This window comes from Drosophila takahashii, chromosome 2R (genome assembly GCF_030179915.1).
Source record: "Drosophila takahashii strain IR98-3 E-12201 chromosome 2R, DtakHiC1v2, whole genome shotgun sequence".
NCBI lineage: Eukaryota > Metazoa > Arthropoda > Insecta > Diptera > Drosophilidae > Drosophila > Drosophila takahashii.
The window spans coordinates 34,569,251-34,590,468 of record NC_091679.1 but is presented as its reverse complement, the minus strand read 5'-3'; the positions used below and the strand labels follow the sequence as shown (position 1 = coordinate 34,590,468).

Sequence of the window (21,218 nt, the reverse complement as noted above, 5' to 3'; positions counted from 1 at the left end):
TCTAATAAGCAACTCCTCGGGCGCCTGGAGTCCCGGGTTCGGGCTGGGGTCCATTGGAAAGGGTCGGAGGAGCTCATTGTTTGCCCCTTATGGAGGACCCCCTCGTGGGTCACTCACAGCAGGTGTCCGGCGGAGAGTTTAGGGGCGCGTGTGCCAGCCTCGTTATTGTCTTCATTCTTAACACCAATGGCTATTCGGGTTATCCGGGGCCCCCCATCAAACAGATGACGATGATGGCACTTTCTCCCCCCTCTGCTTGTTTTTGTTTTTGAGGAGGAGTAGGGGTCATCGTGGACCACAGAATTTGGTGTTGATCGCTGCATTGTTGGGTCTGTTGCCTCGTTTTTCTCATTCATGTTGGACAAGATTTTTATCGCACTTTTTCATTAACATTTTGTGGGATACGAGTATCGGTGTTCGCCGTTGGCTGCCTCCATCCAACTTTGTTTTATGTTCATCTTTATGTGTTTTCTGGTTCTTCTGACATTCCCAACTGTTGTCGTTGCCGTCTGTCTTTCTAATTCGATTGAAATATGATCTGTTATTATGTAAATTTTACGATTTCCTAATTTTTTAACACTTATTTTGGTTATTCGGTTGACTGTCGCGGGCTGGCGCCAAAAATCTAACTGACGCTGTAAGCGATACCGAAATCGCCAGCGGGGGAGATCTTCAGTTAGGACCTGTGTGGGCAGCGGCCGATCTTGATTAGCTGGATCAGCCTGGCGCCCCATCAGTCCATCAACTTTAGAGGGTTTTCGATCATATTTCCCAGCTACATTTCCAAATTTGCATTTTGGGTGGTCCTCGATGCGATATCAATGGCACACGCTGAGATCGAGCTACCGATAGATGGGACTATTTTTCATTGACAAAAGTGCTGGCTTAAATGCGACTTGGGAAATGGCGAAACTTAGTTATGTAGACTATAAAAAGGAGTCGGGCAAATATTGCAAGAAGATTGCTCACTGGATCATAAACGGAATAGGACAGTTTTATCGAATTAGGGTAAAAAAAAAAATAGTTAAAAACATATTACATTGTTAAACATACAAGAAAACGAGCTTAAATTGTTTGCAACCAGACAATGTTTTATCTGGCTTCGAATCATAAAAAAATTAAAAGCCAAATGTGAATCATATTAGAATCGGAAAGACCAATTAGCTGAAGTGAAACAGAATTATGAATTAGTAATGCAATTCCTGCATAATTTTCGAAGGTAAAAACGAAAGGTCAGTAATTGCAATCCAACAGGATATGCACAGAAATGCGGCGGATAATTTTAATGAGATTGCAGGGCTCACAGGCACCACACTAAGCATCCTTTTTTTCCCAGGAAAAAGTTCCGATTACCTCCGATGTCCAATTTCCGCCTTTCAATATGGCGTCCACTGCGCATGCGGTTCGTTAACAGGCGATTTCCACTGACCAATCAGCAAGTTGTTGTTGCTCCACTGCCGCAGTGTGAGTGAGCAAGTGCTTCGGTGTGTGAGTTCGCGTCCGTGTGTGGGAACAGGTAAACCGGAGGGGGCGGCCTTTCTTTCCAACCTGTTTGGCCGCTCTCTCGCTCTTTCACACGCTGCCCATTTCCCAGTGGCTGCCAAACTGTCCTGCTAGCGCACTATGGGATATACCACCCCTTTTGCTAGTCAAGTGTACGATAATAAGAAATCTGGAAGGTGGCTTAAACATAGTAATGTTTCCATTTAAAACGATTTTATTATTCGCAATGTTAGCCTTTGATGAAAATCTGGAAGTAACTCATAAAACATCTCTCAGCAACGTAATGACCTCTACCAACAACGTTTTTTTTTCGGAATCCTTTACACTTTAACTAGCTTAGAGATATTAAATGAATAGTAAAGATTCTTTAAAAAAAATACAATTTTTAGTTTATTAAATCTTTTTCAATAAGCTGTCATTAAATTAAAGGAACTGAGATCTAAAAGAGGAGCCTATTTTAAATGTCATCCACAGAAGTCAAGGTAATAATAACCTTAACTAAGTCTTAGGCAATTGTTTCATAAAATATATAAATGGGTAAGCTCATCTTTTAGGTCATCATTCCAAATGTTTATGTAATTCTTAAATCAGGCTTCTTTATCAATAAGTTATTTTAGGTGTGCTGATTTGACCGGGAAATTTCGAAACCTTCAGCTTGTCCAGGCTTTTGGTCTTTTGTCGTCAAGCTATTAATAAGTTGCACAAAAAATGGTGATATACCCCACGGTGCAATGGGCCGCAGTTCACCCCCCTGGTGCTCACTCACTCACACACTCACCCCGGGCGTCGGCCATCTCGCTCTGGCGCACTCACACCGACGGCAGCACCAACCATTTTCTGCCTTCCGTCTCGGGTGCTTTGTTTTTGGTTCGAGGCGGTTTGAGAACCGGAGAGTTCTCAGTTGTTTTCGAGATTCCGTCGCGTGCGGTTCGCTGCCCGATCTCCCCACGTCGCTCGCTCAATAATAATCCAGGCCGGATCCGGCGGCCTTTCGACGTTCCGCGCACAAAGTTATATTTAATTTCCGATTCCCGATGAATGAACCATGAAACCAACGCACACAAAGCGAGAAAAACGCAAGGATAATTAAGCTAATAAATCCACTGGCGGCCATTTTTTTGTTAGCACTATTTCATAGTTGTCGTCGCAGGTTTTCCCCCTCCCAATTTGTAAGTGCAATTTGTTCGAGTCACGGCAGAACAGCGAAAAAGTGTTCTCGAAAAAAATAATTTGCAACACGTGTTGACCACAGTGCGTATGATAAATATATGTATTTGCATGTGCCAGTGCCTGTGTTTCCGAGTGTGTGTGCGTGAGTGAGCGGCACATGGCTTCGATTTGAAAAGTTTGGCAAAAATGCAAATTGAGGAAAAGCCGCACGGCAAAAATCATCGTTTATTTTGCCACTTCTAACATTTGTGGATATCGCGCAATCACCAGAAGAAAATCTTAGCAACAAAAGCACAAACCCAAACAAAAAAAAAACAAACATAAACTAAAAACAAACACGGATACGTATCAACAATAAATAATCAAAATACAGGTGAGCAACGGGATTAAGTTTCGACGGGCTTCCAGCTTGCCGACGGCAAAAAGTTTACTCTTTATTATGAAAGATATGCCCGTGTTATACAAAAACTAGAATTTAAATAAATTAAGTATTAAGTCTCTTAAAAATTTGGATAGCAACAATGTATGATTGAACACCGTCAAATACTTAGACCATCAGAAAATTGAAATTGTGCTTTTAATATACAATTAAAGTATATTACAATGCAATTACAAATCCAAGGGGCTCAAAATAAAGAAGTTAATGTTTAATATTAATTTTAAAATTCTGTGGGGAAGCAATATTCAGAAATTGCCTCTTTGGGCAATAAAAATGCGCAATGTGCAATGTTTCGCATTATAAGACAAGATTTCTCCTTCCAGTATCGTTCTAATTGCTAATAAAATGTAAAATGTTTAATTACATTTTTTTCTTCTTTTTAATTTTACATATTTTTTATGTACCCGTAAAATAACGAAGCAGTTCTGAATTAAAACATCTCTTAAGTGTTTTTAAGAGCTTTTTGAATGTGCTTAACAAAACCATTAAGACCCTCCATAAATGTCAGGTCGTATCTTTTTTCGCTTTCTAATGGATTAATCTTTCATAGAAGCCAATAGATTCACAACTTTTTGGCAATCTCAATAGGGGAAGGAGAAAGCCAAAGTGCAATTCGCTTTTTGGCGATTGTGGCATTGGCACATTCCAAATAGCCATCAGCCATTGGAAAAGCAACTCGAGGCACTTGAGAATTAATTTGGGGAGAACGAATCGTTGGAAAAGCACGAGAATTGCATGTTTACATATATTTGGAGAGGAATGCTTGTTTACACAGCAAATGCAAAATTCTTTTCTTTTATTCACCTCCCGATTGCCAGGCAGTTGCCCTTCCGCCAAATTGGATATTCTTACGCCCACCCACACCAGATATTTTTATTAATTAGAGGCAAAGTATGAGATGGCCGAATCGAAAGAAAATCCGTTTCCAGTTGTCATTCATTCATCACCAAGATGTTTCATGCCCGCATCTCGAGTTTGGTACTCGAAACCATCGGATGCGGTGTTTATTTATAAGACCATTTGGCTTTATCATTTCGATTTTTTGCTAGAAATTACCAAAAAATTATTAAGTTATGGCTGAGAACTGTCCTGAGATGAGTGGGCGTGGACCGACATTTGGTCCGGTTAAATATGAGATTCGTTTCGGGGACTGGAAACGTTTAAATGACTCTGGCCAGCGCGTGTTTGTCGTCAGAAGTCTAGTGATTAATTGAGTGCGGAGATGAGAGCAGATGTTGCGTACGATTTTGTGCAACTATTTCGGAATATCTTGATCGGCCGGCTAGATTCCCACTCGGAAGTGGCCAAATTGACAAATTTACGCATTCCATTCGCCTAGAGTCGGGCCAACAGGGCAAACAGATGCAGATACGCAAGCTTGGCCACCGCCACTTTGATCATTTTACGCACCGGCGTGCAGAATTCGCCGTAATTTGGGGGCCTACCGTCCCTATCGTCAAAACTTTCAACGAATTCCCTTCGGTTTCATTCAAACTTTGGCCAAATGTAGCGCAGCGAGCAGAAGAGGCAGCCGAGATACATGTGTGCAACCCATTAAATTGACAAATTTCATTCATTACGCCGCGTTCTATTCGATTTCTTTGTGCGTTGCTCCCTTCACGCGGCAATTAAACGGAAAATGTTAAAAATACACTCTTCTGGCCAGTGCCGAGTGTATCTGCATCTGCATCTGTATCTGGCAGATAGCGATTGTCTTCGGGGGGACTGCTTACTAATCCCGCCAAGCGGCCAGCCCGCTGTTCGAATTACCCGGAACGGGGGTTGGCCCACAACAGGTTGCTTGGCACAAGGCTCCCCATTCCCATTGCCATTCGATTACATTGTATAAACACAGACGCCGGCGCAGATGATTTCGATGTTAGAAGCGGAAAACAGATTTCGATGGCCAATGGCTCCAAATTTGAGCTGGGCTTTCGTGGAAAACCGGGGGGCATTTCACTGGCATAGCTCTTGGAATCCAGTTCGTAAAAGTGACAAGATACATCGAATTTAGAGTTTTATTGTAAGTTGACTTTGATTACAAACTAATTAGGAAAAACGCTTTCAGCCACGACAGCTTAAACAATTCACTTTGATTAACAACCCAATAGAATCTCCGAGTTGGCTGCACATCTCATAGATACTGCGATGGAAGCTTAGGTGTCCGCTTTCAGATTTCTCGAGATTCCCCCGCGCGCAGACAATAACACTCAAATTAAAATCTTATAAAAGTCAAAGAACAAACAACGGGGGTGGGGAAAATTGGAAAGGGCATGGGAATGGAGGGCAAACACGAAACAGAAACAGATAGATAACGCGTCACTGGAAATAAATTACAAAATTTGTAAAATAAATTAAATTAATTTTATTCGAATGCCAGAAAAGTCGTCAGGCAGCAGGCGGCGATAAGAAATCTTTGAGAAGCAAGGTGAAATTGAGAGGCAGCCAAAAGATGCAGCCCGATATCAGATAGAATATCTTTCTTGGCTGCCGGTGTTCTTCGTTTTTCGTTCGTTTAGTGCAACGGTACAAGGCCATAAACATTGGTATGCCATCTTTTAGCTACTATTCAGGGCTTTTAGCAGGTTTATTATGGACTAAAAAGATTCGAATTCGACGTAATACATCTTGGGCTTAATATTATTCCCCACTGCATTGTATCCATATCTATAGAATACGAACACTATCCACTTGTGCGCGCTGCTTTGGGCAAAACAGATTGAAAATTTATCGCGTATTTCGTTTCACGTTCGCATTTTGCTTGTTTACTTGCGTCAAACATGAAACAGGCCAACAAAAATACAAGCAACAAAGAAAAAAGAATACCCAGCGAAATGAAGAAATGGAAAGAAATCAACGAAACCAACGAAATCTTCGTATGCGAAGAGGCGGCTGCGGGGGATCTATAGAGCGATCCTAGGCCGATGACTCAAGAGCAGCCAACTTGGCGTTGGTATTTTCGTTACAGCAGCAGCCAAAACGAAATCTCTATTTTCTTGTTTTGTATATATAATCTGCCCGGCACGGCACACACGAGAATTGAGAACTGAGAACTGGGAACTGAAACTGAAAACAGATCCAAGAATATCTCGACTCGACGATATACGAGAGTCTGTGTGAGTTTCGCCCCAATCGAATCGCCCAGGGGGCTGTGTACTTCTATATCTATATCTATATCTATATCTATATCAGTTTATCTGGACAGTCTGGCCAAGAGCAGAGATCGATTGCAAAAATATCAAAACATCCATAAAATGCACCCGGGATATTCTATCTGGGGGATACATTCGGGGGACCTCTCGCTCACTCCCTCACGATGGCAACAACAACAACGTCATGTCGTCGCCGTCGTTTGGTAATTTTAGAAATATTCTTAGAACCGAATACAGAAATCTGAAATCAGAGGAATACCGAAACACCATGCGCCCCATATACACGTATATTGTGTAAAGAGTTTATTTTTGTAAGAGATCTCTTTGGGGATCTCGGGTGCGGACAGGTTAGAGAGCTCTGCTACGGCCAAACCATATTTCCGATAATCGAACATCTCGCATTAACAATTATTAATTGCGCCGGGGCTTAGTTAATCATGTTTGACAACATGGGGTCGACTCCGAGGTTTTGTTTTGATTTCCATTTCTGATTTCTGATTTCCAAACTACTTATGAATATGGGAAATCAAAGCAGACACGCTTGTTTTGTTTAACATTTGTGCAAGTGTGGGGGGCGAAAATCACTTGCCATTCAATGGTAATTTCCACAGTTTTATGTGTCTCAATTAGTGTTGTTTCAATATTAATCGAAACGGGCAATAAAAAGATGAAAACTCGGTGGGTTAATGGGATCGATAAGTATTGCGTAAATTGGCTTAAAAATTGGGTGAAGCAATCGAAGATTTTGCGGGGTGAGAAAACATCAATCTTATAGATAGCAGATAAGGAGATTCATAAAAAATTATTTTGAAAATTATTCTGATTAATATCAAAACGATTTATTCATAAGTTCTTAATAAAATTTTCTTAAAACGTATTTTACAAAAATGTATCTACCTTTAAAAATATATATTTACTCTCCACAATCAACTTATTCCGTTTTATTTATTTTTTCATTGCAGCGCTCAAAAAACCAAAGAATTAAGCAGATTTTAGATTAGGTTACTCAATTTACTTAGAGCGGAGTCCTTGAAATTGATCCCGCCACCCATCCAAATCTCCGATTCCCGCAGAAAATGTTACAGCATCCCGCCACAGATTTCTACGATTTGGCGGCGGCCAATGCGGCTGCCGTTCTCACCGCCCGCCACACGCCTCCTTACAGTCCCACGGGTCTCACGGGATCGGTGGCCCTGCACAACAACAACAACAGCGCCACCAGCAATAACAACAACAGCAGCACCCTGGACATCATGACGCACAACGGTGGAGCAGGAGGTGGCCTCCACCTGAACAGCGGCAGCAACGGAAGCGGCGGGGTGGTGGGTGGAGGAGGAGGCTCCGGCGGCAGGGAGAATCTGCCCAGCTTCGGATTCACCCAGGAGCAGGTGGCCTGCGTCTGCGAGGTAATTATATCAAATACCATATTATCTGAAATCCCCGAATAGCCAAGGATATTTATTTGGTGCCTATTAACTTATACAATTCTTTTTATCAATCAACAATTTAAATAAACTTTAAAACAGAATTCATTTTACAAATCATCTAAAACATTCCTTTCCAGTGTTTTGAAAAATTCACATTTCTTAATTGTTCATATAATACAAGCTGTGTTATAGATTTAAAGATTAGATTTAAAGATAACGACGGGTTTTTAAATAGGATAAAGTATTTGTCATTCATAAAAGTCGATTTAACCAAAAAATCGTCGTCTGAACATTAATTCAAATGTTTGGTTTCTTAAATCATTAGGATTGACTATTATTTTATGGTAAAAATGTTATTAGCTGATTGATCGGAGGTCTAATCATTATATATGTAACCGATATTTCGCACCCTTATAAGACAAAATATTCAGATATTTTTAAAATGATGTATTAAAGTGAAAAACCGGCAATCTTCACATTAATATTCCATTTTTCGATCTATTTCCAATCAATCCCGACCAAATCTCTCGCACAGGTTCTGCAGCAGGCGGGGAATATCGAAAGACTGGGCCGCTTCCTCTGGTCGCTGCCACAATGTGATAAGCTGCAGCTGAACGAGTCCGTGCTGAAGGCCAAGGCGGTCGTTGCATTCCATCGCGGCCAGTACAAGGAGCTGTACCGCCTGCTCGAGCATCACCACTTCTCGGCCCAAAATCACGCCAAGCTCCAGGCCCTGTGGTTGAAAGGTGAGACTCGAACTGGTACTCCAAGGAGCGAACTCCTTGCTTAACCCCAAAAAATGTTTGGAAGGTAGAAACAAAAACGAATTCTTTCTCTCTCTCACTGGGCCCATGTAGCGCATTATGTGGAAGCCGAAAAACTGCGCGGAAGACCCTTGGGTGCTGTTGGCAAATATCGTGTTCGCCGTAAATTTCCATTGCCCCGCACCATCTGGGATGGCGAGGAGACGAGCTACTGTTTTAAGGTGAGTACTCGGCCAGTCGTCCTGGGCCGCTTTTCATTTTAATTGTGGCAAGCGGGGAAATCGTACAAATGCCCGCTCGCCTGTCTGATTCCATGGGCTGCCACTGCCTGATTTCGCTGGGGTAACGTCTTTCGGGCTTATCGTAGGCATATCCTGGACAGGAAACGTTTTGTTTGCTCTCCGGCAGGCTTTCGGTGGATTCAAGTAGATTATAGATGGGTCAGCTCAGTTCTAGGAACTCCTCAAGTCCTCTTAAAGTTTATATTTATTTTTTAAATATTAAACAAGATAGAAAGTTTTGTTGAGAAAACTTTATCTCATCTTACTCTTCCGTCAAATCAAAAACAACCAAATAAAATAAAAACTTTTACCCTTTTCTACCATCAGTTTTGCACAGTTTCAGGATTTTTGTTGAATTAGTATCAACCAAGTTAATGGGCTAGATATTGTAAATCAAATATTACTATCACTGATCATGAATTGGTTTACACCAAAACAAGATATCTTTTTATTCTGTAAATGTAGAATATTTATATAATTTGAATATTTTGGATAATTTAGAAATATTTTTCATGAGGGATTTTTTTTCGCACTTTAAATTTTTTAAATTCGTTACCTGTCAGGGAATTTTGATCTTCCAAAGTGCTCGATTTAATTGACTTTAGGGTTGGACACCATCGATGTTTTTGGCTATCGATGGTGGTCACTATCGATACTATCGATAGTAAAGAAAATAAAAACAAATTCTTAAAATAAAGGAAAATTATGAAAAACAAATTATTGAAAATGTGTGGTCGACTCATTAAAATTAGGGGGAAGGAAACGGTCTAACTTTTACAGCGATTAAAGTGAAACAAAATTCGATGTTGAGCCTTAACAATTAAAATACCGTCGTGTTCTTAGTATATACTTTAAAACCCTTTTTTTTCCTTAAAATATACCAAAAGTTTCATGTAAAATTCAATTATTTTTTTGGAGCGATAGTATCGATTGTGGGTTCAAACCATCGATGTTGCCTAAATATTAAAACCATCGATTCGATACTATCCATTTTTTTAACAACCCTAATTGACTTTATCTGTTCTTTTCGCAGGAGAAATCCCGCTCGGTATTGAGAGACTGGTACTCGCACAATCCATATCCGTCGCCCCGGGAGAAACGCGATCTGGCCGAGGCCACAGGACTGACCACCACGCAGGTGAGTCGATTGGCGATGCCAGAAAATAGCAACTCAAACGGCCGAAATGAAACACAAATGTCAGACGCATCTTTTGACAAATTTCAATTGAAATTCCTCACAGATGCCATCTTCCACATGTTAATTGCATCTCATTAATCATGGGGACTGAGCTGCGAATGTTTACAAATGTGTCTAAGCTATTTTTATGCTTTTACAGGTTTCCAATTGGTTCAAGAATCGACGGCAAAGAGATCGAGCTGCCGAACATAAAGAGTGAGTTTTGATTAACTTAGATACTTAGTACTGATTTCTGTCGTGATTCATTCGGGGTATATTTCATTTTTCAAATTCAATCTATATCTGGATGGGTTATATTAGTGGCGTACATATAAATAGGTCTATATATTTATCTGACAAGTGTCAACGCGTGCAAGGCACCGCAAAAAATAATATATTAATTTGCATTTAAATTTTCAATTACAAAAGCTGACGGCATTTACTTTCAAGGTCGTCGAGTGGGCGGTGGGGGGTGATGAGGTGGCTGGCTAATTAGTGCCAAGGACAACATGCAACTGGCACACGCTGTGGTAAATGGGAGGAGGTTGGGGGGTTTTTGAGTGAGAGAAAAGAAAGAGTCGCTGACAAAGTCATTAACATGTTGTTCCAAATTCCAAAATGATCCTACATATTTATTTTATTTTTATTTGATTTGTTGATGTTTGCTTTTCGGTACGTACATATATGCATATCTCCGGCATATGTCTCGCAGGCCTCGTCACTAATTAAAATCCCCAGTCCTTTCCCTTCCCCCTTCCGATTTCCCCTGAACATCTGCATTTCCGCTTAAGCAAATAGTTTCAGGCAGTTGTGGCACTCCTTTCGGATGTTTCGGAAGATCTTTGGCCGCTGATAGGAGATATTTCTTCTCAAATATTAAACATCCTTTGGCCGACTGGCATCCTTTTGTTTGTCCTTTCCCAACGGCTTGGGTCCTTCTGCAGCCGCTGGAAGTCATGTGAAGTGCAAACAGTCAAAAATGGGTTTTCTGAAGTGCCGGCATTTCCTTTGCTAACCATTCGGCCAACTATCATTAGCTGGTAAATTGCCAAAAGGCCCAAAAACTTTCGCCAGGATACATAGTTCCATTATGCTAAATGGTATATCACTTACGGCTTCGCGCTCACGAACGGCAGGCGAAAAAAGCGAGAAATTGTCGTAATAAAAGTGGTAAAAACAGAAATAATGCAAAAAATATTATAAATTGGATGCCGTGGCAACCGCAAGGCGCACTCATACAAAAGTATCTCACAGATACACGTTCGTTCGTTCGTTCTCGGGGCGATAGTTTACTTTACTATACACCATACACTGCGTAGCCCCCCCCCCCTCCCCTCTCTTCTTCTTCTTCTTCTCCTCCTGGCCGGTAACTTGATATATGTTTATGGCTGTTGCCTCGATGAGCAACTCAGTGTGCTGCTACTTTAACTTTTTCATATTGTTTTTTGCTCCTCTCTTTATTTTCCATTTTTTTCTTTATTTTGCATGAGGGTGTGTATCTATGTTCCATGCAGCTTTGTGGCAGCCAGCAAACCACAACGGCGCCAAATCTGAATCTAAAGCGGCACTTTGAACAGCCCAACAACTGCCAAAGTGGTTATTGTTTGAATAGGCACTACCTTTGTAAGGGCCACAAGAGAGCGGCGATCAGATTCGGAATATCTAGGTAGTTGGAATGGAATGAGCTACGCCTGGGTGATCTAGGATATAGACATATGCCTTAATCGAATCAATTTGGAGGATGAAAAGGGTTATGGGCAATTTGGTGGAGATTAAGTTTAGGTCTTGTCAATTGATTGATATTTTTTAAAAATTTTCTGTTTTGTAGGTTTGTCATAAAAATTGCTTAAAACTGTCTAACTAAATTTAACATTTTGTTCTTTTTAAAGTACCTTTTTATTTTGTCATTAATTATTAAAACTTGTCAATATAAATTAACATGAAAACACTTAAATTTCCGATTTGTAATGAAACACACTGAAAGTTTATTGCCAGGAAAGTTATACCAAAGAACCATTAAAGAAAATATTACTTTCCAATTACCAGTCCTAATTAAAACTCCCCGTCGACTGGGATGGGCAAATAAGGATCGGTTACTCCGCAATTTTGACTTAGCTGAAGACGAAGCACAGAGCCATGCGCATATAGTCGACTGTCGAAGATATGGCGGTTATAATGACGCGGTATCTATCGATGTACATGGTCACGAACAGCAGATACTTCTTGTTGGTCACCTCGAAGTGCCAGAGGTGATTGGCGGCCCCCAGAAGGTTCCAGTTATCTGGCGGTACCAGTCCGAAGTGCTGCTCACCGGCGTACTGGAAGATACCGTAGTAGATCAGCAGGACGAGCAGTGGGTACAGGATGGGCAGCATTATGAAGAAGATCACAGCGCAGCTGTAGATGAATTTCAAAATTGTCGGAAAGGGCAGTGGTTGCATCCAGATATCGAAGAAGTGCTCCACTAGTGGCTGCATATAGTACACGAGTTTTCCAGGCTTCGAAACGGTCTTCCACTGGATAAAATGGGGATATACCAATCTTAACTCCTTGCTATTATTCGGTTCTAAGCACTGAACTCACCATTTTGCGCTTGTGGAACGGTTTATTCCATGTCTTGTGCATATTTCCTCGTTTTGGAATTTTTTAGTTTGAATAAATTTGGAATTGATTTTAAAGACTCTGCCTACTGAGATATAGTTGATTAACTCTTCGCCCTATAACAATATCGGGTTTCCATTGCATTGTTTGTTGGAAAGTTGGGTGAAAAGTTTAAAATAACTTACCCAAACAATCTAACCGTAATTCGATATTTTCTTTTAAAAAAGCTTGTACAATGACATTATGGGATTTCCAATTACACTTGTTTCCGCTTAGATCAGCTGTAACTTGAATTCAATACTGTTTTATTTAAAACATTCGATAAAGATATGAGCATAAAGCGACTTCTTGCTTACGAAAGTGTCTTATACTTATTAAAATATTTGGGTACTAATGTAAAATTTCTGAAGTCTTAAAAGTTACTTAAAAATTATATTAAAATCTAACGCGAGATTTTTCGTTGATTTGAAGAAACCTTCTTTTTAGGAATTCAGGGCCCATTTCAAAAGGATTTGATTGATCTGCCTGGCATTATGAGCCCTATCTACGGTAATTTCGATGAATTTTGTACTCACTCACACAGTCCCATTTGCAGACTGGAGTATTCCCGCCCCTCCCTCTCTCTATATACTCTATACACTCGTACTACCGAGGCGACCCAGTCCGAGTTCCACTTCCAGTTTCAGTTCCAGTTCCAGTCCCAAGACCATCCCACTCCCCGTTCCCCCTTCCCCTTGGCCATCCCCGAACCCAGCGACACACCAGCCCACCGAATCCGCATCTCCCTCCAGACATCGTCATCATTTTGCGTTCGTCGAATGCCACGGTTGGCTGGAGGGTAGCTGGCCAGGGTATCGGGTTACCACAAAATGTGCGTGTGTTCTTTATTCGTTCGCCCTGACAGCCCCTCGCCCCAGACCCCGCCAGCACGTTATTCATTTTTATTCGTTTTATTGTACATTCTGTTTTTATTATTATGTATTTTGCGCTTTTGCCCGTCTGCGACGGAGACTGAGGGCCTCGTCGCCTCGTTTCTCCTCTCTGCAGCCTTTGTGTTTGTTTTTTTAGTTCCCGTTCCCGTTCCCTTCAGTTCTGTTCTGTTCTGGCTCCCTTTCCCGATCCGATGGCGTTGATAATGATGTTGTTGGTGATGATGGACCGGTTGGTGGTACGGAATCGCTCGGAGGCGCTTACCATCAGCATATTGACATCCGCGGCAGCCCATCTCCTAGCTCCATCTCCGCATCTCACTTTTCCGGGGAGTGGGTGTCAAGTGTACGCTCTCTTGACAATAATTAGATCTCATCTGGGGGCAGACATCAAGTGTGGAAAGCTCACAAAAATGAGGAACTTGAAAAGAAGTAATAATATTTCCATTACAGTAATGGAATAATCGTATTTTTTAATCATGTTTAATTTAACTATCATTACATTAAAGTTATTTAAAAAAAAAAATCTCCTTTCTATTGATTATAAAAGATATGGGTCCCTGAACTTTTCTTACCTTCAAAAGTCTTTTAAAAGTGATCAATTTTTAAAATGTATTTTAGACATTGAAATAAAGTTCTCTTTCTAATAATATTTCCATTATAGCTATGGAATATTCGTATTTTTTAATCATGTTTAATTTAACTATCCTAACATAAAAGTTATTTTTTTATAAAATCTCCTTTCTATTGATTATAAAAGATATGGGTCCTTGAACTTTTCTTACCTTCAAAAGTCTTTTAAAAGTGATCAATTTTTAAAATGTATTTTAGACATTGAAATAAAGTTCTCTTTCTAATAATATTTCCATTATAGCTATGGAATAATCGTATTTTTTAATCATGTTTAATTTAACTATCATTACATTAAAGTTATTTAAAACAAGAGGGAACGTTATAGTCGGATGCCCCGACTATCAGATACCCGTTACTCAGGTAAAGGGAGTGCGAGGGAGATGGAGATAGAGATAGAAAACGTTGATCACGCATAACTTTTTAACGAATGGTCCGATTTGAAAAATTTCTTCTACATTTCGATAGGTATTGATAAACACAATAAAACTGCATTTTTACTTTTCCAAAATATTAAAATTTTTAAAATCGTATATAAGCGATGGTGGGCGTTAGAGGGGGCGTGGCACCATTTTGAAACAAACTTGCGCTGCGTAGGAATTCCTAGAATCTGCATGCAAAATGCCAATCTTCTAGCTTCTATAGTTTCCGAGATCTCAGCGTTCATACGGACAGACGGACAGACAGACAGACGGACAGACGGACAGACGGACATGGCTAGATCGACTCGGCTAGTGATCCTGATCAAGAATATATATACTTTATGGGGTCGGAAACGCTTCCTTCTACCTGTTACATACTTTTGCACGAATACAATATACCCTTTTACTCTACGAGTAACGGGTATAAAAATCTCCTTTCTATTAATTATAAAAGAAATGGGTCCTTGAACTTTTCTTACCTTCAAAAGTGTTTTAAAAGTGATAAATTTTTAAAATGTATTTTACACATTAAAGTAAACATTTCTTTGCTTTAATTACTGCTGATGAAAATGTAAATTAGAAATGTTCTCATTCTGCGGTTCAGCTACTCCGCCAACTTGACCTCAGCAAGGGTTTTCTATGGCCTCCTCTAGGCACTCCCACCAAACACTCCAAGCCTTAAAGTGCTGAAAAGACTTGGGGATTACATAAAACTTTGGTTAGTCAGCGGGGGGCTAGAGACTTGATTTTTCTCCTCAGTTACCATCTGATTCGCCTCGGGCAGGGCAATTAAAAGGCCACAAAATTATAAAAAACTGTCAAAACAATCCCCGGCCAGGCCAGCATAAAATGCTCCACACGCCACACATGTACCATCCACCTTCGACTTTGGGACTGATAATAAAATATCTTATAACGATGACAGCGCTGAGCTTGGACTTTGGGTTAATCTTTGGGATCTTACATAGTTGTAGACAATGGCACAATGCCCGTTCAGACGATGGCTAGACGAAAATGAAAATGAAAACGAAAACCCCAAGCCCCAGGCTCTTGGTCTTCCCCAGCTCAGTCCCCCCATTTGGCCCAGCGTTTTTGAGTGTCAGAGGGTCGCCACGAACATTAACAACAGCCACACACATGCGTAAATTAAATGATAATTTATGATCAACACCTTTTCAGATTCCACTTATGGATCGCCGTTGCCCGTTTAGTTGGGTGTCCTGCTGAGCACACGTCCCGAGATTTGTGTACCGATCGCGCAATGCGATAACTCAACCTGTTCGTTGGCTCTCTCGGCCGATCGCCCCGATCTTCCCGATCTCTGGATCTCCCGATCTCCCGATCTTTGTGATCCCATCCCCGAGCCACGTTTTTTAGGGCCCGGGCCTGGACCTTCCCGTTTTGTTTGTTTTTTTAGGATTTATTGGCTTATAATTTTTATTAGCAATGGAATTCCTTGGAAGACCCAGGCCCAGTAGAGCCTCTCCTCTCTTTCGTGTGAAAATCGTGGAGTTATGTCATGGGAAATATTGACACTATCAGTTGGTTTATTAATTTCAAGTTTAATTTGGAAGATGTTTCCAAACTTAAGCTCTAATATCTTGACAAAATTTTGAACCTTTCAAGCTCCAACTTTTCCAAACAACTCACTCACGTGGCAAACTTGTTTCTGGCCCAAAAGCCCCCCTTTCTTCGACTTACCCCTCACCGTTTCCAGTTAAACATAATCCGATCATGCATTATTACCAAGCTAATGAATCTGCTTAAGACAGACTCTGTCTCTGGCAACAAAAAATCAATTGAGCAAACAAGTAAAAAATTAATTCCCCCTCACTGGGTACAGACCCCAAAAATAAAAAAAGAACTGGAAAGAAAAGCCCGAAGAACCTTTATTCAGGGGGACCACACACAGAGCTGGAGACCCAAAACCTGCTTCTTCTTCTTCCCTGCGGTTCTTGTTCAATTTTGTTATAAACTTTATGTGACATTCACTTCTGGCCCAGGGAATTGTCCTTGAGACTCTCTGCTCCCGTTCGATGATGTGAGCCCTCTCGACCATTGGAAAACCGAACTGAGAACTGAGGCATTTGTGTTTATAATGCAATATAATGTGTATGTGTGTATGGGGGGGACATGCCCACAAAAGTGGGCGCTGTCTGTCTGTATGTGTTAATAAGTGTTGCAGAGCAGAGAGAAGGGAAACTACGAAACTCTGGTAATTCGATATCATTGTTTATATGCTTCTGCTGCTGCTGCCTTTTGTTTGCTCCCCACTTTTCGCTCTGCGATGGGATGGGCCTTTTCTCATGTTTGGTGTGCTTAGGCCATCGATTTTTGCCCACGGCGAGCGTTACTTTAATGTTTGAAATGGTGAAAATTGGGGGGAGTAGTGTCCATCGTGTCCATCAAATGTCACATGGTCCTACGCCCACCCCGCAATTTCCATTCGATCAGTGGTCCAAGTTCAAGTTCATGCAAACGCTGCAAGAAATAATGGCATGACATCGCCGTTGGTGGCTGCCACTCGCGGGATACGATCTACAATTACATGATTGCCGATATCGTACAGCTGCGCCATATGTGGGCCCCCAGAACCCCAGAGTTCCAGAATCCGCGGCAGCTGGGGCCGTGGAGTCAGCAAATAACTGGGAGGTGTATCTTCTGCAAAAGATGGGAATCGAAATCGGGATCTCGGGACTTGGGACTCTGTCCTGTCCTCTGTCTCTGTCCCATTGCGCCCGATCGCAAATTTGTCGAGTGTGCGCTTAAATGTTTTGCATTGGCATTGCCGGCTTCGATACTCATACCCTCGGTTATCCGGTTTCCTTCGCTGACTAAATGAATCTGTTGGCTTCGACTTAATCCTTTTAATTCAACACATGTAGCACTTAAAGTCATGTTTGCTGCTTAAATATATTTGTTAGGCTTTAAGTCGCTAAGGAAGTATGTTTAAATACATAGGGAAGCTTTTCTTATATATTTTTTTTTATTTTAAATTAGGAGTTTTAGTTCCAGCATTGGATGAGTATAAAACCATAGATATTTTTTAGTGTTCATTTAAAATGGGAGTACTTCTTCGTGATCTTGTAATCTGTATACCAATATCAATTAAAGATATAAAGCTTTAAAGATAAAACGCAGAATAATGTATCTTTATAAAAAAACTTATTTCTGACAAGAGGATTAAATATAAAAACTTTTTTTCGAAGATTTCCAATTCTTCAAGAGGGTATTCAGACTTTGAGCAAAAGATTCCTGCTGGTGCCCCATGTTGTTTGTTGATGTTGCTCGTTGCTGTCATCAATTTTTTTTGCAAACTGGTTCTGCGATGCGGCTGCTGATAACCAATTACTGATTGTGCTCGGCCATGCAATTGGCGACAAGATTAACACTTTGCCGATGATTGCTCGAGTTTCAGGCTATGGTTATGGTGTGGTATTAGCCAATTAGCCATTAACGGGTGATTCCATCCCCCAGGGGCCCGTCTTACACTTACCCCAAAGTGGCATTCTAATGCAATTTGCGGAATCAGCCGCAAATAATAAAAGTCAAGCTACTTAAGATGTCAATGGGAATGGAAAGGGGATTGGGTATGGGCAGCACCCCCGAAACACTACTCGCACCCACTTGAACCCTTGGAAAGTGAAGTGAAATCAGATGCTTCATATCCGAATGCTCTGGGGAGTCCCCCTGCCTTCAAAAAGAGTCTATGGGGCGACTGCGACCAACACCTCAAAAGCGAACACGATACCATTTATAGAAACGCGAGAGGCAGACGATTTCCTTCCGGAATTCATTTCAATTGCAATTGCTGTGCCCCCTGTCATTTGTAATTTGTCATTTGTTTATAAATAAATTATGCGCTCTGTGCACGAGTGTGTGGGTGTGTTGACAGCTGTAAATTAGAGGCTGCAATTGACACATTTTAACGTAAGCGATGCTGACATCGAAAAGCATATGCTTGGGGTCACAGTTCTAACAAGCGAAGGCACAGGGTTAAAATGGGTCTTTATTTATATTTTTAGCCATTTCTGCTTTACTGCAACGGTAACGATTACCATCTCTTTGTGGTAGATTTAAAACCCTATTTTTTACCAATTAAAATAATAGGTTCAAATGTCAATGGGTTGTAAATTTAATTGCGAACTCAACGGGGTATGACATTACATATTTCGATAATTTTGCTAAATTAACTTATTGGTAAACGAAATGATATTCTCCTGTAAAACTGATCTTGTTTGCTTGCAGTTTTTATTTTGTTGGACATTTTAACATCAATTAAAATAATTTGAATGTGTCCACAAAATTGTAGCTTCAGTTATTACATTGCTTTGGGTATTTTAAAAAGGTTGCTAATTATTTTAGGTTACGGCAATTATGTATCGATCATATTTATACACATTTCAGAGGATAAGGTTTCATTCAAAGTCTGAAAATTAGTATTAGGGCTTACAATTTTCTCTAGTAAATTTCCCCTAAAATACCCAACCCTCTCTAACGACCTAATTTCTTAATTTGAATTGCAGCGGCTCCACGGACAAGCAGCACCTGGACTCCTCCAGCGATTCGGAGATGGAGGGCAGCATGTTGCCCAGTCAAAGTGCACAGCAGCAGCAGCAACAACAACAGCAGCACTCGCCCGGCAACAGCAGCGGCAACAACAACAACAACAACGGGCTGCACCAGCAGCAACTGCAGCATGTTGCCGCCGATCAGAGCCTGCAACACCACCCACACCAGCAACATCCCGCCAGCAACATCAGCAGTGTCGCCAGCAAAAGCAGCAGTGGAGGTGGAGGAGGAGGAGGGGTGAGTGCAGCAAGCGGTGCACAAATGCAAATGCCCCCCCTCACCGCCGCCGTGGCCTATTCGCACCTGCACAGCGTGATGGGGGCCATGCCCATGACCGCCATGTACGACATGGGCGAGTACCAGCACTTATGATTCTAGTTGGAGGCGGCCGCTGCCGCCGGGGGCAGTGGCGGGGTCAGCAACATGGGCGCCGGCCACAGCAGCAGCAGCAACATCGCCTGGCAGCAGCGACAGCGCCAACAGCAACATCAGCAGTCTGAGAGCTTCTACTTTTGAGGATGAGGATAGTAACTTAGCAATATCGCCGGAATCCATCAGCATAGCAACACACAAATTTTACATATCGCTCAATTACTAAAGGGCTGTCATGACTGAAACTTTACCAAGAGAAGCCTTAAAAATGTTAATGTTTGCTTTACCAAGTTAGGATTGCATTTTAAAAATTTTGTAGAGAAAGTTCATTTTTAACATGGCTTAGAGAAATGGAAAATCATAGTTTCAGTTTCAGATATGACAGCACTTTAGCAAATTCCCGATATGCAATCATAAACTATCACACCCTCTTGGCATTTTCCGCAACGAGAGATAGAGAGAAATAGAAATGGAGAGACAGCTTTTGGTTAGACTCCAGAAGAAAACACTTAAAACTATGATTACTGCATCGATCTGTGTAAATAGCTAGGCTTTAGTTTTAGAAGCGGTTGGGCGGCCAACCGAAATGCAAATCAAATCGAAACGTGCAAAAATTATATATATCTAAACATACGTACATGCATAAATTATACACTTTTAATTGTAGCCTCTAGTAATTCTATTTTTGTTAAAAATAAATTCTATTAAATTATTTTCAAATGCATTTGGCTTCTGTAGCATATTTATTTAGATACTGCAGAATTTCGGTAAGTAATTATTCGGATTGGGTTTTATTATTGAAAATCAATGGAGAAAACTACTGGGAATCCATTATTTATTTCGACTTTTAACCATAATATATGTAAATAGTTGATATGTGTCCTATTTCTTAATTCAATAACCAAAAGTTCAGTAAGTTAAAGCGACATTATAGTCCGAAATTCATAAAATGCATTAAGGTAAATGAACAGACGAATAAAATAAATGACAGATTGATCAAACTCAGCATAAATATGTAAAAAATTTTAAGCAACTTCAATGGAAACCCAATTTTGTGTCTTTATGGTAAACTGACATTTAAAAGTGTGAAAATGACTTTGATTTTTTAGATTATTAATCCATATCTAACCAAAATAAGATTATACTGAAGAGCTGATAAAACAATGTCAATACACTCTTGCGTTTCAATTTTCCCACGCCCTATTCGGGGGATGTACTTACCTGTAATACTTCCAAAAGGGATAGCGCCTGCCTGACCCATTAGCATGGGCTGACCACAACAATGCAAGTGGGTCGGCAGATACAATACTAATCCGCGGCGACAGGTAAGCCCGCCAATGCTAATGGCCATGTCTAATGGACGGCGTCGGCGCGTGCGTTCCGTTTGGATGAAACACGCGTCCTTTTCCCTCTCAGGATTCAGGATTCGGGAATGTGAATTCAGGACTCGCAACGTGTCGCCTCCCGTGTAATGAGTGCTTCGGTGGCCAGGTTCGAGCAGCACTTGGCAACGGGGCGGTGCTTGGCAACCCCAAACCGGGAGAATACCGGGGGTGGATGCTGTCTGACTGGCTGGCTGACTCGCCGAGGGCGGCTGCTCCTTGATTTGTTTATTGATACTGTATTTACACCCTGCAGACGTTACCACCCCCATTATGTTGGTGATTCCGCCGTTGCCAGGCGGAGGAGCAGAAGGGCATCGCACACGTGTCTGGGTGAGATTGATGGCACATCTCTGGTTACAAAATATTTTGACTTCTTTTATCCGCCGGCGGCTTT

At 41.1% G+C, this 21,218-nt stretch overlaps 2 protein-coding genes across 4 annotated transcripts; one reads left to right on the top strand and one right to left on the bottom strand.

Moving 5' to 3' along the window:
• The first annotated feature begins 2,478 nt into the window (after window positions 1-2,478).
• Window positions 2,479-20,163, top strand: so (sine oculis). Of its 2 annotated transcripts, none has more exons than XM_044393107.2 (7): window positions 2,479-3,046; window positions 7,227-7,670; window positions 8,227-8,437; window positions 8,549-8,676; window positions 9,770-9,874; window positions 10,074-10,129; window positions 19,022-20,163. In XM_044393107.2, the coding sequence occupies exons 2-7, from the start codon at window positions 7,341-7,343 to the stop codon at window positions 19,437-19,439; spliced, it is 1,248 nt and encodes a 415-aa protein (XP_044249042.2). In that variant the 5' UTR covers window positions 2,479-3,046; window positions 7,227-7,340; the 3' UTR covers window positions 19,440-20,163. The 2 variants fall into 2 exon arrangements, with proteins under 2 accessions (XP_044249042.2, XP_070069806.1); XM_070213705.1 differs by lacking the exon at window positions 2,479-3,046 and adding an exon at window positions 5,115-5,135.
• On the bottom strand, window positions 11,868-12,655 carry LOC108060887 (uncharacterized). Of its 2 annotated transcripts, XM_017146824.3 has the most exons (3): window positions 12,497-12,655; window positions 12,125-12,429; window positions 11,868-12,065 (listed from the first exon to the last, which is right to left on the bottom strand). In XM_017146824.3, exons 1-3 carry the CDS (start codon window positions 12,536-12,538, stop codon window positions 11,966-11,968), a joined length of 447 nt encoding a protein of 148 aa, XP_017002313.2. In that variant the 5' UTR covers window positions 12,539-12,655; the 3' UTR covers window positions 11,868-11,965. The 2 variants fall into 2 exon arrangements, with proteins under 2 accessions (XP_017002313.2, XP_017002304.2); XM_017146815.3 differs by having other exon boundaries at window positions 11,868-12,429.
• Window positions 20,164-21,218: the final 1,055 nt, after the last annotated feature.

Bases quoted from the DNA above. Each gene is read 5' to 3' on its own strand.
- LOC108060887 (XM_017146815.3), bottom strand. From the start codon at position 12,538: ATGCACAAGACATGGAATAAACCGTTCCACAAGCGCAAAATG. The intron at 12,430-12,496 runs GTGAGTTCAGTG...CATTTTATCCAG, and splicing joins CGTTCCACAAGCGCAAAATG to TGGAAGACCGTTTCGAAGCC.
- so (XM_044393107.2), top strand. From the start codon at position 7,341: ATGTTACAGCATCCCGCCACAGATTTCTACGATTTGGCGGCGGCCAAT. The intron at 7,671-8,226 runs GTAATTATATCA...TCTCTCGCACAG, and splicing joins AGGTGGCCTGCGTCTGCGAG to GTTCTGCAGCAGGCGGGGAA. The intron at 8,677-9,769 runs GTGAGTACTCGG...TTCTTTTCGCAG, and splicing joins AGACGAGCTACTGTTTTAAG to GAGAAATCCCGCTCGGTATT.